The 19,096-nt window shown below is 38.2% G+C and overlaps 1 protein-coding gene across 1 annotated transcript in view; it reads right to left on the bottom strand.

The window, feature by feature from the left end:
* Window positions 1-19,096, bottom strand: part of cdh23 (cadherin-related 23) — a 330,854-nt gene that overhangs the window by 290,128 nt on the left and 21,630 nt on the right. The window contains exons 2-3 of the mRNA XM_088350886.1: window positions 14,263-14,353; window positions 536-610 (exon numbers count right to left, since the gene is read on the bottom strand). Coding sequence (XP_088207012.1) covers window positions 536-610; window positions 14,263-14,344 — 157 coding nt within the window. The 5' untranslated portion in view covers window positions 14,345-14,353. The remainder of the gene's footprint in view (window positions 1-535; window positions 611-14,262; window positions 14,354-19,096) is intronic.

Here is a 19,096-nt window from a genome sequence, read left to right as displayed (position 1 = left end):
TAAGCAAACCATTCGAAAGGTTAAAAACCAACAACAACAAAAAAATGCCTTCAAAATCAATCTAAAACAAAGGTTTTCCCATTCTTCGACTTATCGATAGACGACGAGGAGCAAGGCATCGCCAAATTGCTCTGTCAATCACCTATGACTCCAAAGAAATGTGAGGAATGTAGGACAGAAAGCACATTTTTAAAACATTGAATGTAAAAATATTAGGATCATGAAAATATTAAGGCCATTGCAAATTCTAAATAACCTGGGATTATATCGTGTTGGCAAAATAAAATGAAATCTATTTCTGCCCTCAGTACACACATAAACATACCAGTACATAGAAAAAACATCTGGCTCAAAAAGAGCCGTCGCCATCACTGTCACTTCTCATTTTGCCGCCCCCATTTGCTTGTTTTCTTTCTCACTTTATGTTCACAATACTCAGAGGAGAGAATGCAGTTTTTTCTTTCTACTGTACTTTCTTCAAACAATTTACAGTTGTGCGTGATATAGAGAATAGTGACACCTCACACAAACTTACCAACGGGCATATCTTCATAAATGAGGAGGTACGTTGAAAAGAAATAGTTCAGGAACCGTGGCGGCTGGTTGGATCCTGTGAGACAGAGGAAAGCAGATATCAGTCATTTCAATTTTGCGTTGCTGATAGTCTTCCAATGTTTTTTTGTTTTGGATTGGTGGTTTTCAAAGTAATGTCTAATATAAGCGGTAAAGAAGATGGATGGATGGATCGATGGATCGATGGGAACATTAACAACTTTACTCGTGATTTTCTAATTGGACTTAATTATCCAAACCATGAAACATAATTATCTAAAAATGATGGATGGATGGGAACATTAACAACTTTACTTGGAATTTCTAAATGCATTTAATTCTCTTACCATGATAAATAATTATCCAAAAATGATGGTGGATGGATGGATGGATGGATGGATGGATGGATGGATGGAATAGATGAATGGATGGGTAAATGAACAACTTTAGTCATGATTTTCTAATTGCATTTAATTATCCTAACCATGAAACATAATTACTTAAAAATTATGGAAGGATGGATGGATAGATAGATAGAATAGATGGATGGATGGGTACATTAACAACTTTACCCGTGATTTTCTAATTGCATTTAATTACCCTAACCATAAAACAATTATCTAAAAATGATGGATGGATACATTAACAACTTTACTCGTGATTTTCTAATTGCATTTAATTACCCTAACCATGATACCTAATTATCTTGGATGGATGGATGGAGGGCTGGATGGTTGGATGGATGGCTGGATGGATGCATGGATGGCTGGGTACATTAACAACTTTACTCTGGATTTTCTAATTGCATTTAATTACCCTAACCATGATACCTAATTATCTTGGATGGATGGATGGATGGAGGGCTGGATGGATGGATGGATGGCTGGATGGATGGATGGATGGATGGCTGGGTACATTAACAACTTTACTCGTGATTTTCTAATTGCATTTAATTACCCTAACCATGAAACATAATCATCTCAAAATTATGGTGGATGGATGGATGGATGGATGGATGGATGGATGGATAGATGGATGGGAACATCAACAACTTTACTCTGGATTTTCTAATTGCATTTAATTACCCTAACCATGATAACTAATTATCTTGGATGGATGGATGGATGGATGGATGGATGGATGGATGGATGGATGGAGGGCTGGATGGATGGATGGATGGCTGGGTACATTAACAACTTTACTCGTGATTTTCTAATTGCATTTAATTACCCTAACCATGATACCTAATTATCTTGGATGGATGGATGGAGGGCTGGATGGTTGGATGGATGGCTGGATGGATGGATGGATGGATGGCTGGGTACATTAACAACTTTACTCTGGATTTTCTAATTGCATTTAATTACCCTAACCATGATACCTAATTATCTTGGATGGATGGATGGATGGGGGGCTGGATGGATGGATGGATGGCTGGATGGATGGATGGATGGATGGCTGGGTACATTAACAACTTTACTCGTGATTTTCTAATTGCATTTAATTACCCTAACCATGAAACATAATCATCTCAAAATTATGGTGGATGGATGGATGGATGGATGGATGGATGGATGGATAGATGGATGGGAACATCAACAACTTTACTCTGGATTTTCTAATTGCATTTAATTACCCTAACCATGATAACTAATTATCTTGGATGGATGGATGGATGGATGGATGGATGGAGGGCTGGATGGATGGATGGATGGCTGGGTACATTAACAACTTCACTCGTGATTTTCTAATTGCATTTAATTACCCTAACCATGAAACATAATCATCTCAAAATGATGGTGGATGGATGGATGGATGGATGGATGGATGGATGGATGGATGGATGGATGGATGGATGGATGGATGGATGGATGGATGGATGGATGGATGGATGGATGGATGGATGGATGGATGGATAGATGGATGGATGGATGGATGGGAACATCAACAACTTTACTCTGGATTTTCTAATTGCATTTAATTACCCTAACCATGATACCTAATTATCTTGGATGGATGGAGGGATGGATGGATGGATGGCTGGGTACATTAACAACTTTACTCGTGATTTTCTAATTGCATTTAATTACCCTAACCATGAAACATAATCATCTCAAAATGATGGTGGATGGATGGATGGATGGATGGATGGGAACATCAACAACTTTACTCGTGATTTTCTAATTGCATTTAATTACCCTAACCATGAAACATAATCATCTCAAAATGATGGTTGATGGATGGATGGATGGATGGATGGATGGATAGATGGATGGATGGATGGATGGATGGATGGGAACATCAACAACTTTACTCTGGATTTTCTAATTGCATTTAATTACCCTAACCATGATACCTAATTATCTTGGATGGATGGATGGAGGGATGGATGGATGGATGGCTGGGTACATTAACAACTTTACTCATGATTTTCTAATTGCATTTAATTACCCTAACCATGAAACATAATCATCTCAAAATGATGGTGGATGGATGGATGGATGGGAACATCAACAACTTTACTCGTGATTTTCTAATTGCATTTAATTACCCTAACCATGAAACATAATCATCTCAAAATGATGGTGGATGGATGGATGGATGGATGGATGGATAGATGGATGGATGGATGGATGGATGGATGGATGGGAACATCAACAACTTTACTCTGGATTTTCTAATTGCATTTAATTACCCTAACCATGATAACCAGCTCAGTAGCCTAGATGGTAAGGCGCCCGCTTTGAGACTGGGAGGTCGGTGGTTCGCGCCCCGGCCGAGTCATTCCTAAGACTTAAAAAGTGGTCGGCGGCGCCCTCTGTTGGCTGCGGCTGCATCGGCTCGCTACAACGGGTCAGGTGCAATCGACATTTCGTTCTGTGTACATTGTTACACAGAATGACAATACAAGGAAATTATTATTATTATTATATTATTATTATATTATTATTATAACTAATTATCTTGGATGGATGGATGGATGGATGGATGGAGGGCTGGATGGATACATTAACAACTTCACTCCTGATTTTCTAATTGCATTTAATTACCCTAACCATGAAACATAATCATCTCAAAATGATGGTGGATGGATGGATGAATGGATGGATGGATGGGAACATCAACAACTTTACGCTGGATTTTCTAATTGCATTTAATTACCCTAACCATAATACCTAATTATCTTGGATCAATGGATGGAGGGCTGGATGGATGGATGGATGGCTGGATGGATGGATGGATGGCTGGGTACATTAACAACTTTACTCGTGATTTTCTAATTGCATTTAATTACCCTAACCATGATACCTAATTATCTTGGATGGATGGATGGAGGGCTGGATGGTTGGATGGATGGCTGGATGGATGGATGGATGGATGGCTGGGTACATTAACAACTTTACTCTGGATTTTCTAATTGCATTTAATTACCCTAACCATGATACCTAATTATCTTGGATGGATGGATGGATGGAGGGCTGGATGGATGGATGGATGGCTGGATGGATGGATGGATGGATGGCTGGGTACATTAACAACTTTACTCGTGATTTTCTAATTGCATTTAATTACCCTAACCATGAAACATAATCATCTCAAAATTATGGTGGATGGATGGATGGATGGATGGATGGATGGATGGATGGATAGATGGATGGGAACATCAACAACTTTACTCTGGATTTTCTAATTGCATTTAATTACCCTAACCATGATAACTAATTATCTTGGATGGATGGATGGATGGATGGATGGATGGAGGGCTGGATGGATGGATGGATGGCTGGGTACATTAACAACTTTACTCGTGATTTTCTAATTGCATTTAATTACCCTAACCATGATACCTAATTATCTTGGATGGATGGATGGAGGGCTGGATGGTTGGATGGATGGCTGGATGGATGGATGGATGGATGGCTGGGTACATTAACAACTTTACTCTGGATTTTCTAATTGCATTTAATTACCCTAACCATGATACCTAATTATCTTGGATGGATGGATGGATGGAGGGCTGGATGGATGGATGGATGGCTGGATGGATGGATGGATGGATGGCTGGGTACATTAACAACTTTACTCGTGATTTTCTAATTGCATTTAATTACCCTAACCATGAAACACAATCATCTCAAAATTATGGTGGATGGATGGATGGATGGATGGATGGATAGATGGATGGGAACATCAACAACTTTACTCTGGATTTTCTAATTGCATTTAATTACCCTAACCATGATAACTAATTATCTTGGATGGATGGATGGATGGATGGATGGAGGGCTGGATGGATGGATGGATGGCTGGGTACATTAACAACTTCACTCGTGATTTTCTAATTGCATTTAATTACCCTAACCATGAAACATAATCATCTCAAAATGATGGTGGATGGATGGATGGATGGATGGATGGATGGATGGATGGATGGATGGATGGATGGATAGATGGATGGATGGATGGATGGATGGATGGGAACATCAACAACTTTACTCTGGATTTTCTAATTGCATTTAATTACCCTAACCATGATACCTAATTATCTTGGATGGATGGAGGGATGGATGGATGGATGGCTGGGTACATTAACAACTTTACTCGTGATTTTCTAATTGCATTTAATTACCCTAACCATGAAACATAATCATCTCAAAATGATGGTGGATGGATGGATGGATGGATGGATGGGAACATCAACAACTTTACTCGTGATTTTCTAATTGCATTTAATTACCCTAACCATGAAACATAATCATCTCAAAATGATGGTGGATGGATGGATGGATGGATGGATGGATAGATGGATGGATGGATGGATGGATGGATGGGAACATCAACAACTTTACTCTGGATTTTCTAATTGCATTTAATTACCCTAACCATGATACCTAATTATCTTGGATGGATGGATGGAGGGATGGATGGATGGATGGCTGGGTACATTAACAACTTTACTCATGATTTTCTAATTGCATTTAATTACCCTAACCATGAAACATAATCATCTCAAAATGATGGTGGATGGATGGATGGATGGGAACATCAACAACTTTACTCGTGATTTTCTAATTGCATTTAATTACCATAACCATGAAACATAATCATCTCAAAATGATGGTGGATGGATGGATGGATGGATGGATGGGAACATCAACAACTTTACTCGTGATTTTCTAATTGCATTTAATTACCCTAACCATGAAACATAATCATCTCAAAATGATGGTGGATGGATGGATGGATGGATGGATGGATAGATGGATGGATGGATGGATGGGAACATCAACAACTTTACTCTGGATTTTCTAATTGCATTTAATTACCCTAACCATGATACCTAATTATCTTGGATGGATGGATGGAGGGATGGATGGATGGATGGCTGGGTACATTAACAACTTTACTCATGATTTTCTAATTGCATTTAATTACCCTAACCATGAAACATAATCATCTCAAAATGATGGTGGATGGATGGATGGATGGGAACATCAACAACTTTACTCGTGATTTTCTAATTGCATTTAATTACCCTAACCATGAAACATAATCATCTCAAAATGATGGTGGATGGATGGATGGATGGATGGATGGATGGATGGATGGATGGATAGATGGATGGATGGATGGATGGATGGATGGATGGATGGGAACATCAACAACTTTACTCTGGATTTTCTAGTTGCATTTAATTACCCTAACCATGATACCTAATTATCTTGGATGGATGGATGGAGGGATGGATGGATGGATGGCTGGGTACATTAACAACTTTACTCGTGATTTTCTAATTGCATTTAATTACCCTAACCATGAAACATAATCATCTCAAAATGATGGTGGATGGATGGATGGATGGGAACATCAACAACTTTACTCGTGATTTTCTAATTGCATTTAATTACCCTAACCATGAAACATAATCATCTCAAAATGATGGTGGATGGATGGATGGATGGATGGATGGATGGATGGATGGATGGGAACATCAACAACTTTACTCGTGATTTTCTAATTGCATTTAATTACCCTAACCATGAAACATAATCATCTCAAAATGATGGTGGATGGATGGATGGATGGATGGATAGATGGATGGATGGATGGATGGATGGATGGGAACATCAACAACTTTACTCTGGATTTTCTAATTGCATTTAATTACCCTAACCATGATACCTAATTATCTTGGATGGATGGATGGAGGGATGGATGGATGGATGGCTGGGTACATTAACAACTTTACTCGTGATTTTCTAATTGCATTTAATTACCCTAACCATGAAACATAATCATCTCAAAATGATGGTGGATGGATGGATGGATGGGAACATCAACAACTTTACTCGTGATTTTCTAATTGCATTTAATTACCCTAACCATGAAACATAATCATCTCAAAATGATGGTGGATGGATGGATGGATGGATGGATGGATGGATGGATGGATGGATGGGAACATCAACAACTTTACTCGTGATTTTCTAATTGCATTTAATTACCCTAACCATGATACCTAATTATCTTGGATGGATGGATGGAGGGATGGATGGATGGATGGCTGGGTACATTAACAACTTTACTCGTGATTTTCTAATTGCATTTAATTACCCTAACCATGAAACATAATCATCTCAAAATGATGGTGGATGGATGGATGGATGGGAACATCAACAACTTTACTCGTGATTTTCTAATTGCATTTAATTACCCTAACCATGAAACATAATCATCTCAAAATGATGGTGGATGGATGGATGGATGGATGGATGGATGGATGGATGGATGGATGGATGGATGGATGGATGGATGGATGGATGGGAACATCAACAACTTTACTCGTGATTTTCTAATTGCATTTAATTACCCTAACCATGAAACATAATCATCTCAAAATGATGGTGGATGGATGGATGGATGGATGGATGGATGGATGGATGGATGGATGGATGGATGGATGGATGGGAACATCAACAACTTTACTCGTGATTTTCTAATTGCATTTAATTACCCTAACCATGAAACATAATCATCTCAAAATGATGGTGGATGGATGGATGGATGGGAACATCAACAACTTTACTCGTGATTTTCTAATTGCATTTAATTACCCTAACCATGAAACATAATCATCTCAAAATGATGGTGGATGGATGGATGGATGGATGGATGGATAGATGGATGGATGGATGGATGGATGGATGGGAACATCAACAACTTTACTCTGGATTTTCTAATTGCATTTAATTACCCTAACCATGATACCTAATTATCTTGGATGGATGGATGGAGGGATGGATGGATGGATGGCTGGGTACATTAACAACTTTACTCATGATTTTCTAATTGCATTTAATTACCCTAACCATGAAACATAATCATCTAAAAATGATGGTGGATGGATGGATGGATGGGAACATCAACAACTTTACTCGTGATTTTCTAATTGCATTTAATTACCCTAACCATGAAACATAATCATCTCAAAATGATGGTGGATGGATGGATGGATGGATGGATGGGAACATCAACAACTTTACTCGTGATTTTCTAATTGCATTTAATTACCCTAACCATGAAACATAATCATCTCAAAATGATGGTGGATGGATGGATGGATGGATGGATGGATAGATGGATGGATGGATGGATGGATGGATGGATGGGAACATCAACAACTTTACTCTGGATTTTCTAATTGCATTTAATTACCCTAACCATGATACCTAATTATCTTGGATGGATGGATGGAGGGATGGATGGATGGATGGCTGGGTACATTAACAACTTTACTCATGATTTTCTAATTGCATTTAATTACCCTAACCATGAAACATAATCATCTCAAAATGATGGTGGATGGATGGATGGATGGGAACATCAACAACTTTACTCGTGATTTTCTAATTGCATTTAATTACCCTAACCATGAAACATAATCATCTCAAAATGATGGTGGATGGATGGATGGATGGATGGATGGATGGATGGATGGATGGATAGATGGATGGATGGATGGATGGATGGATGGATGGATGGGAACATCAACAACTTTACTCTGGATTTTCTAGTTGCATTTAATTACCCTAACCATGATACCTAATTATCTTGGATGGATGGATGGAGGGATGGATGGATGGATGGCTGGGTACATTAACAACTTTACTCGTGATTTTCTAATTGCATTTAATTACCCTAACCATGAAACATAATCATCTCAAAATGATGGTGGATGGATGGATGGATGGGAACATCAACAACTTTACTCGTGATTTTCTAATTGCATTTAATTACCCTAACCATGAAACATAATCATCTCAAAATGATGGTGGATGGATGGATGGATGGATGGATGGATGGATGGATGGATGGGAACATCAACAACTTTACTCGTGATTTTCTAATTGCATTTAATTACCCTAACCATGAAACATAATCATCTCAAAATGATGGTGGATGGATGGATGGATGGATAGATGGATGGATGGATGGATGGATGGATGGGAACATCAACAACTTTACTCTGGATTTTCTAATTGCATTTAATTACCCTAACCATGATACCTAATTATCTTGGATGGATGGATGGAGGGATGGATGGATGGATGGCTGGGTACATTAACAACTTTACTCGTGATTTTCTAATTGCATTTAATTACCCTAACCATGAAACATAATCATCTCAAAATGATGGTGGATGGATGGATGGATGGGAACATCAACAACTTTACTCGTGATTTTCTAATTGCATTTAATTACCCTAACCATGAAACATAATCATCTCAAAATGATGGTGGATGGATGGATGGATGGATGGATGGATGGATGGATGGATGGATGGGAACATCAACAACTTTACTCGTGATTTTCTAATTGCATTTAATTACCCTAACCATGATACCTAATTATCTTGGATGGATGGATGGAGGGATGGATGGATGGATGGCTGGGTACATTAACAACTTTACTCGTGATTTTCTAATTGCATTTAATTACCCTAACCATGAAACATAATCATCTCAAAATGATGGTGGATGGATGGATGGATGGGAACATCAACAACTTTACTCGTGATTTTCTAATTGCATTTAATTACCCTAACCATGAAACATAATCATCTCAAAATGATGGTGGATGGATGGATGGATGGATGGATGGATGGATGGATGGATGGATGGGAACATCAACAACTTTACTCGTGATTTTCTAATTGCATTTAATTACCCTAACCATGAAACATAATCATCTCAAAATGATGGTGGATGGATGGATGGATGGATGGATGGATGGATGGATGGATGGATGGATGGATGGGAACATCAACAACTTTACTCGTGATTTTCTAATTGCATTTAATTACCCTAACCATGAAACATAATCATCTCAAAATGATGGTGGATGGATGGATGGATGGATGGGAACATCAACAACTTTACTCTTGATTTTCTAATTGCATTTAATTACCATAACCATGAAACAATTATCTAAAAATGATGGATGAATGGATGGCTGGAATAGATGGATGGTTTTCATTAACAACTTTACTCTGGATTTTCTAATTGCATTTAATTACCCTAACCATGATACCTAATTATCTTGGATGGATGGATGGAGGGATGGATGGATGGATGGCTGGGTACATTAACAACTTTACTCATGATTTTCTAATTGCATTTAATTACCCTAACCATGAAACATAAACATCTCAAAATGATGGTGGATGGATGGATGGATGGGAACATCAACAACTTTACTCGTGATTTTCTAATTGCATTTAATTACCCTAACCATGAAACATAATCATCTCAAAATGATGGTGGATGGATGGATGGATGGATGGATGGATGGATGGATGGATGGATGGATGGATAGATGGATGGATGGATGGATGGATGGATGGATGGATGGGAACATCAACAACTTTACTCTGGATTTTCTAGTTGCATTTAATTACCCTAACCATGATACCTAATTATCTTGGATGGATGGATGGAGGGATGGATGGATGGATGGCTGGGTACATTAACAACTTTACTCGTGATTTTCTAATTGCATTTAATTACCCTAACCATGAAACATAATCATCTCAAAATGATGGTGGATGGATGGATGGATGGGAACATCAACAACTTTACTCGTGATTTTCTAATTGCATTTAATTACCCTAACCATGAAACATAATCATCTCAAAATGATGGTGGATGGATGGATGGATGGATGGATGGATGGATGGATGGATGGATGGATGGGAACATCAACAACTTTACTCGTGATTTTCTAATTGCATTTAATTACCCTAACCATGAAACATAATCATCTCAAAATGATGGTGGATGGATGGATGGATGGATGGATAGATGGATGGATGGATGGATGGATGGATGGGAACATCAACAACTTTACTCTGGATTTTCTAATTGCATTTAATTACCCTAACCATGATACCTAATTATCTTGGATGGATGGATGGAGGGATGGATGGATGGATGGCTGGGTACATTAACAACTTTACTCGTGATTTTCTAATTGCATTTAATTACCCTAACCATGAAACATAATCATCTCAAAATGATGGTGGATGGATGGATGGATGGGAACATCAACAACTTTACTCGTGATTTTCTAATTGCATTTAATTACCCTAACCATGAAACATAATCATCTCAAAATGATGGTGGATGGATGGATGGATGGATGGATGGATGGATGGATGGATGGGAACATCAACAACTTTACTCGTGATTTTCTAATTGCATTTAATTACCCTAACCATGATACCTAATTATCTTGGATGGATGGATGGAGGGATGGATGGATGGATGGCTGGGTACATTAACAACTTTACTCGTGATTTTCTAATTGCATTTAATTACCCTAACCATGAAACATAATCATCTCAAAATGATGGTGGATGGATGGATGGGAACATCAACAACTTTACTCGTGATTTTCTAATTGCATTTAATTACCCTAACCATGAAACATAATCATCTCAAAATGATGGTGGATGGATGGATGGATGGATGGATGGATGGATGGATGGATGGGAACATCAACAACTTTACTCGTGATTTTCTAATTGCATTTAATTACCCTAACCATGAAACATAATCATCTCAAAATGATGGTGGATGGATGGATGGATGGATGGATGGATGGATGGATGGATGGATGGATGGGAACATCAACAACTTTACTCGTGATTTTCTAATTGCATTTAATTACCCTAACCATGAAACATAATCATCTCAAAATGATGGTGGATGGATGGATGGATGGATGGGAACATCAACAACTTTACTCTTGATTTTCTAATTGCATTTAATTACCATAACCATGAAACAATTATCTAAAAATGATGGATGAATGGATGGCTGGAATAGATGGATGGTTTTCATTAACAACTTTACTCGTGATTTTCTAATTGCATTTAATTATCCAAACCATATATAACCGTATATTATTGGTAGAAATTTAAGTCAATTAAATCAATATAAAAAAAGAAAATAGATTCATTGCGCATCAGACTGCTAATTGGCGAAAAACTGCGTTTTCAAGCCAGTGCATTGCTAAACATCACGCTAGGGTTCGAAAATCCTAATAGCTGGTAATTATAGAAAGTGGAGATAATTTATCTAGTTTAGCTATTAAGGACAGACATGAATTGAACATCTTCACGGTCTGGTAAGATATAAGAAAGGCGAAGGTCAAAAGAAAGACAGCAAGGGTGAAAAAATGACAGGCACACGGAAGCAGTTTGCAAACATAACTTGGAAACAGATAAGAAAAAGTGAAGGACTCCAAATATAGAAGAAAGATAACAGATAAACTCATTGCGATTGACAAAAACATGTTGTGGAGTTCACTTAATAATGTTTTCTGTTGATTCACAGCCTCCTGCGATTGGATGCGTCTCCTGCCTGTCACTGTGAGACACTCAGCGTGACTCTCTGCGGCGTCTGACTCAGCAACAGCACATTTTCAAGAACTTTGTAGGACAATCGCAGACAAAGCAGAGGAGGAACAAGAAGAACAGACGGAAGAAGTGCGGGCAGAGGTGAAGAAATTGAAAACGAAACGGAAGCGGGACGTATTAAAGACGAATAAGGGGGCTTTCTTTGCAGAGGACGTAAGAATCCTTTCAGAAAAAACTGACAAGAAATATGGACATAAAATCTATGAATTAATCCATTTAAAAAAAGTACAGGGGGCCCTCAACATAAGAGCGACTCTAGTTACAAGAAATTTGAGATATAAGATGTTTTTCGAACAAAACTCTTGCCCGACATTTGAGAGAAAATCTAAATTACGAGAATTACCACATGCTACCGCTAGAGGGCAGAGCGTTTGAAATGGTCTGGCGTACACTATGCGATAAATATACCATTGGATGATGATTGCAAATACCAAAGCCACAGAAGAATTTATGCAGCAGACGTGTGAATCTTTTCAGAAAAGCAACTTTAAAAAGATGCAATGGCCTCTCCACATACAAGCTACTTTTATTAAACATACCAGACACAAGGAGTCTTTCCAGCAAAAATATTACCCGATTTATAAGAAAAAAGTTCACGTTAGGAGAATTTCCAGACTCTACCACAAGAGGGACAAGTGGTCGAAATGGACTGGCATACTAGCTGTGGTACGCCATACAGAAGCAGCGAGTGCATATACCAAAGCTCAGCACAGAGCTTTGCTTCACTAATTTCTGAAGAAGTTTATCAATGAATGAATGAATGAATGGTCTTTATTGTTATCATACAATAGTACTGTACAATAAAATTGGAGGGATTCCCTTTCTAGTGCAATGCACAATGTAGAGCTCGGCCCGCTAGCTACATGCTAGCATAGGGGATCCTTGGCTCAAGGCAGGTCTAGGTTATGATTAAAACAACGGTCACGAATGTACTGGTGTCCCACACGTTGTAGCTCCAAGTCATCCGTTTAAAGCTGTTGGTGTAATACAGGGTCAGCAGGGGTTTCTTGAGTGGAATGTTTTGTAGTCGCAGCAGTAGGCCGGACCTCCGGTCCACCTTTACTCCCTCTCCTGACAATGTCTCTTCCCAGACCCAAAAGCAGTCCGCAACTTGTGTTTAATTGCGACGAGACAGGCCTTTTTTGGGAATTAACGCACTGCTGAGTAGAAAAAGCTGCTGTACCACAAGCCCATGAAATATCGTCTAACTTAAGCAGTGAGTGCCAATTCCAGTGGTGACTGCAGATTAAACCCACAGCTTGTGTAGAATACAAAGAACCCATGCGCTTTTAAGACTGAAAGTTAGCAACCGCCGACGTCACACTCATAATAAACTCACTTTTTATTTCTTCAATATCATCTTATTTCTGTATTTTCATGTTCAATTACTATCTGAATAGGTTTTTAGTGATCTACAAGATGTGTCTCAAAGCTTTTTAGGGTTAACTAAATAATAATTTTGGGAGTGTGCGAACATATTAATTGGTTATCAGTTATTTCTTATGTGTAAAATATGTTATTCGAGATGCCAGCGATCCGGGAACAAATTCATCTTGTTTTCAGGTTGAGACACTGCACAGACAGACAACTCAAAATCTCAAATTCGACTGCACACATACTTTCGAAATTTGTTGTCGAAATCGCCCTGTAAAATGTATCCTTAAGATAAAAAAAGACAAGGTAGTCTTTGTGGAACCAAACATTCAAAATTAATGACGAGGGCGGCTCACCTTCACACGAGTGCAGAATGAGGAAAGGAAGAAGGAGCTTAGCAAATGTCATCCTGCTGCTGATACCCGGACCCAATGACATCACATGCACCTGAAAACACAGTAAGAATATCATAGGTACAACAGAGAAGCTTAAGTTGTTTTTAATTTACATTAATAGGATTTAGAATTACAATACGAATTAGAATTATCTTCAATGTCATTATTATAAGCGTTGTGAAACATTGTATGCAACAAAATTAAACATGGTAATCCGGGGTAAAACATGTAATATTAAGATTTTGAAGACAAAAAAAATGATAAAAGACTACGAAGATGAAAAGGGAAAAAAATTAATTAAATGTAGTGCTCAGAAAAACTGGCCAAAGGTACAATAATAAAAATGCAATGAAGAAATATTACGATGAGTAGGTGCAATAACATTTTACAATTTGATACACTGTCTCAAAATAAACACATTTTCTCCAATTTCATGCCTTGTTAGTCCATAGTAAAATAACTAAAAAAAGACCAAATGTCATGATAGTTTTAAAGGTTTACTCTTAAAGTGTTCATTTAACATTTGTTATTTTAAGTGTCATCACTAATAGTGCTAATTAAACAGTAAACTCTTAACTCTTACTTAGTGAACATATGGTCATTTTCTACAGAGTGCTAAATCACAACTGATAAATCCACTGTGTGGCTGTTTTTAATCAGAAGATAAGGGAAAAAAAATGTATTTTGTTTTTTTTTCGCTTGTATTTGTTGTTTTAATGTGGCTCTCATCCTAAAAAGAAACTTCTATGTCCTAATGAAAAGTTTCATCATTATAATCTATCTATCTACCTTGGTCATATCCCTCGAGATATGACAAACACATACAAAAACAAAGAAAATAAAAAAGGGAAAAAATAGCAAAAAACACACACACAAAAATGTTTGGACCATGGCCAACCAAAATGCCCAAACACCCAAACAAGTTGAGCACCTCGGCACCCAAGTTGGTCACGGGACACAAGAAAGCGGCCATGCCACTCGGGTCTGGGTGACACAACACACTCTTCTGTTCAACAGCAGGGCCCGACAGCTTTCACTGGTTTACCCCTGCCGCATCATACAGGTGCCCTACCCGTCCCTTAGAACACATCTAAACATCCCACCATCCTTTTGCAACACCTCTCCACTCATTCCTATCATCAACAAGAGCTCTAGCTCCCACTATATTTAGACCTCTTCCTGCAGAGCATTCGTAACACTATCCATCCACGTCAATCGCGGCCTTCCTCTTGGTCTCTTTCCATAGACTTCTGCTTTGTAGATCCTCGTAAAACATTCGCACATCATTCACCCTCTCAGAACTGTGTCGCACACGCGCTAACCACTGCTCCACCGTGCTGCCCACATAAAAAGTGTTTTCGTTCAAATGTGAAAATTAATTTGTTTTACAAGGAAGCTTGTCCATTGGGATGAGCATGTTTTCTAGTTCTGATGAGAAAGGTTCTCGTTTCTTAAAGTGTTTCTCATTCTACTAATAACCCTGAAATTCTTTAACTGTTTTCTTTTTAACAAAAAAATGTTTTGTTCTAAAAACAAATATTCGTCCATCCTCCAAAATCCCTCTTTTGTTCTTCATTAGTTTGTTTTTTTTGCCTTTCTGATATTGTTGCTAGAAATGATAAAACCTTTTTGCATGAGCATGCCCGTTTCATTTCGCAATTTAGCAGTATTTCTTTTCCGCGTTCCAGGCGTTCCTTGCCTTATTCCATGCACTTGGACCCACTTGCAATTTTTTGCTTCCCCTCTTAAGTAGAGAGGTTCCCTTTTAACAAGATAACCGAAACCCAGCAGGAAGCGCACAGAGGTATGGAGTCTTGCTATCAGACTGCAGGTCCTCTTGTTCTTTCCGCCATGTTCCTCTCACCTAAGACCAGGGTTCATGTGTCTCCTATGATCATTTTCCAACCTCTCCACCCTTGCTTGATACATTCCTCTCTCTGCTGGCTGACTCATTCAAGGGCTGGTCTTTTATACCTTATGCAGTGCGATTTATTAAGTCTAATAACTACTGCTGGAACAGTATTACCACGGTTACCGCGGTCAATGGAAGGCACAACTAACAAAATCTGATAGAAACCTTTATTAATTCATTTAATGATTTGATTGTTTTCATGTATTATTCAAGAACAAACCCAATTTACAGGCTTGAGTATTGTTGAACAAACATGTAATGTTTTTTTAACAAATAACTTTTAACAAATACTGTCAAATTCTAATTTGATAAAGTAATTTTCCACTTTACATGATACTTTGCCGTCATCATGTGGACGTCATGGAAAACCGCCTTTAACTGACTTCTTTCCTACAGAAACCATACATCTTTTCATTTTAGAAAAAGCAGGAGGGAGCCACTAGGGAGCGCTCGCATGTGGTGTCTGAGCAGGTTTAGCGGGTATAGAGGTTCATCAGATTTGTAAGCGATAGAAAGCATCTTACTCTGTTTAGCCAATCAGAATGCAGAACACAATGCACGATAAAAAATCTGTACGGAAACCCCGATAAGAAAACCGGGATACAGTGAGGGATTACTGTATTATTATGTTCACTCTATGTGTCTTCAGGAGAATGGTGAATAACTAGAGAAAGCATCTCATTAACTTGTTCACTCTCAATAAATGCCCAAAATCTCAAAGATACATTTTGAATAGTTCCAGAAGACCTTAATGCTCAAATCCCATTTTTGGGTAAAATCCGATGTTTTGTGTTATTTTTCAACTAAAAGTGAACTGTATGCGATATCCTGTTACCTTTATGCATATCCTGTGTCCTTGTCCCGCATGTGCAATAGATGACATGTGAAGACACCTGCAATACGCTCAGTGTTTACAGAAGTACTCATGGATGCTTACAGGCAAGTCAAGTCATGTGTATTTGTATAGCCCTTAATCACAAAGAGTCTCAAAGGGCTGCACAGATAAAAGACTATTGCAAACTATTATTACAGACTATTATGACACCATCCAGCGTAGCCTACCAAGCAATTTCAAAGTTATTGTCCAACCGAAGGCTGAACAGAGTTGTTCCCCGCATATATTAACTTAATCCAAAACCTCGCGTTCCCTCCATTGAATGGGCTCGGTGTTTTCGTTGGCCATGGTTGTTGATTTCTTGCTTCCACCCACCGAATAGAGACCTCAATGCGTCTCAACTGTTCACACACCCAGCGCATTCCAAAAGATCAGCAATGTAATCAGATTTAGGACCACATGTGAATATGGCCGGGGTCTGGTGTGAAAAAGCTCGATATGTGTCGTTCAGACAGTCTTTATCAAATCAGATTCAGGTTGCATAATTTTGACTTCTCGACAGTGTGAGTTTAGCCTCATTTAAATGTAATTAATGCACTTCATGATTAATTATTTGTTAGAGTGTAATTATTTTCTTCTTGATATAATTACCTTACTTCCTGATACATCCATTAATTAGGTTGTTAATCAGTCTCTACGTTGTTTTAAGTGAGGTTTTACGAGTTGTGTTTTTAGATTGCAAATAGAAGACAGGCTTGAGTTTTATCAGCACTTTCCATACCCAGTCCAAACAAATGTCCGTTGTAAAACGGGAATTTGTCCACTGCCAATAAAGTTTTGTTTTTGTCTTAGCCTACCCTCCTGGAATAAAATGATTGTCAGCCATTTTGTCTGCGCAATTTGTGAAACTGTACAGCCTTTTCGAACTAAACTGCTCATACACCAGCCTTTATTTTAAAGGAACACGCAGAGGAAATAAACTCAATCCGTTCAAAGACAAAGCTACTTTAGATGTAAACACATTTTTCTGCTGTGCTTGAAGCATAACCTAGCACAAAATAAGAAAATGACCGAATTGAGCTACATCACACCAATGTAACCGCGGTGTACTTGTCCCAGCAAAGATCCACATTCACGCTGGACTGGATGATGAGGTTTTTATTACAGTTACTGCAAATGAATGAGTCACAACATTAGCTTTTCTGCTGGCTTTGATCTCTTTGATCTCTACAAGGGGGATTACATTTTAGTAAAACAGAAACAAAACAAAAATAAATCTAAACAGCTTGACAATATCAATCACATTACTGTGCATGTTGAGAGATTTGTCAGCTGGGGTTATAATGTTTAAAATTAACTTCTTTTGTGGAACACCAAAAGATGTGTCTTACCAGTAGCAGTTCCCTCTGAAAACTGCCAACAAACCCTGCCTCCCAATCACATGTCAGAAGCCAAAACCAAACCCCAGCCCATACCAGCAGATGGCACTGTTGGACTCATCATTGCAGGACACTTACCAACAACTATACACATATTTCAGCAGGAATTTCAATAAAACAAAAGTTATTGTTACACCCGTTACACACGTTTTATTTTTTCTTACCTATTCCCATGCGTGCCGGACTACCATCAATGCTGGAAGTCTCCTTTTTATCCAATATTGTATTCTAAAAAAAACACCTGTTTTCTCTGATTCTGCGCTTGGGTGTTTTTCTTTTTATTTATCTCCACTCATTTAACATTTTTAGCAATATTGACATTAGAGGCTTGACTCTAAGTTTCACTTTATATTGTGTCAGTCTCCTTGAAGTGAAAACAGTCCGTTCCTTTAAATGAAGTCAACAAGGTTTATTCCCCTCTTGGGAGAGTCTACGTGTACAAGTCTATTACGCTTCCTTGTTATAGGCATGCTATTACATCAGGGGTGGGCAAACTTTTTGAGTGGCGGGCCGCATTGGGTTAAAGAAAATGGGACAGGAAGAAAATAATTTATTGACTTGATTTTTTTTTTGATCTGCCGATACACTCTGAAATCCGATATCTGCAAT

The sequence above is a fragment of the Urocampus carinirostris genome, chromosome 13 (assembly GCF_059441175.1).
Source record: "Urocampus carinirostris isolate Australia breed hairy pipefish chromosome 13, RoL_Ucar_1.0, whole genome shotgun sequence".
In the NCBI taxonomy this organism is placed as follows: Eukaryota; Metazoa; Chordata; class Actinopteri; order Syngnathiformes; family Syngnathidae; genus Urocampus; species Urocampus carinirostris.
Note: the sequence above shows the minus strand (reverse complement) of the source record. Positions and strands in the feature narration are given on the sequence as shown.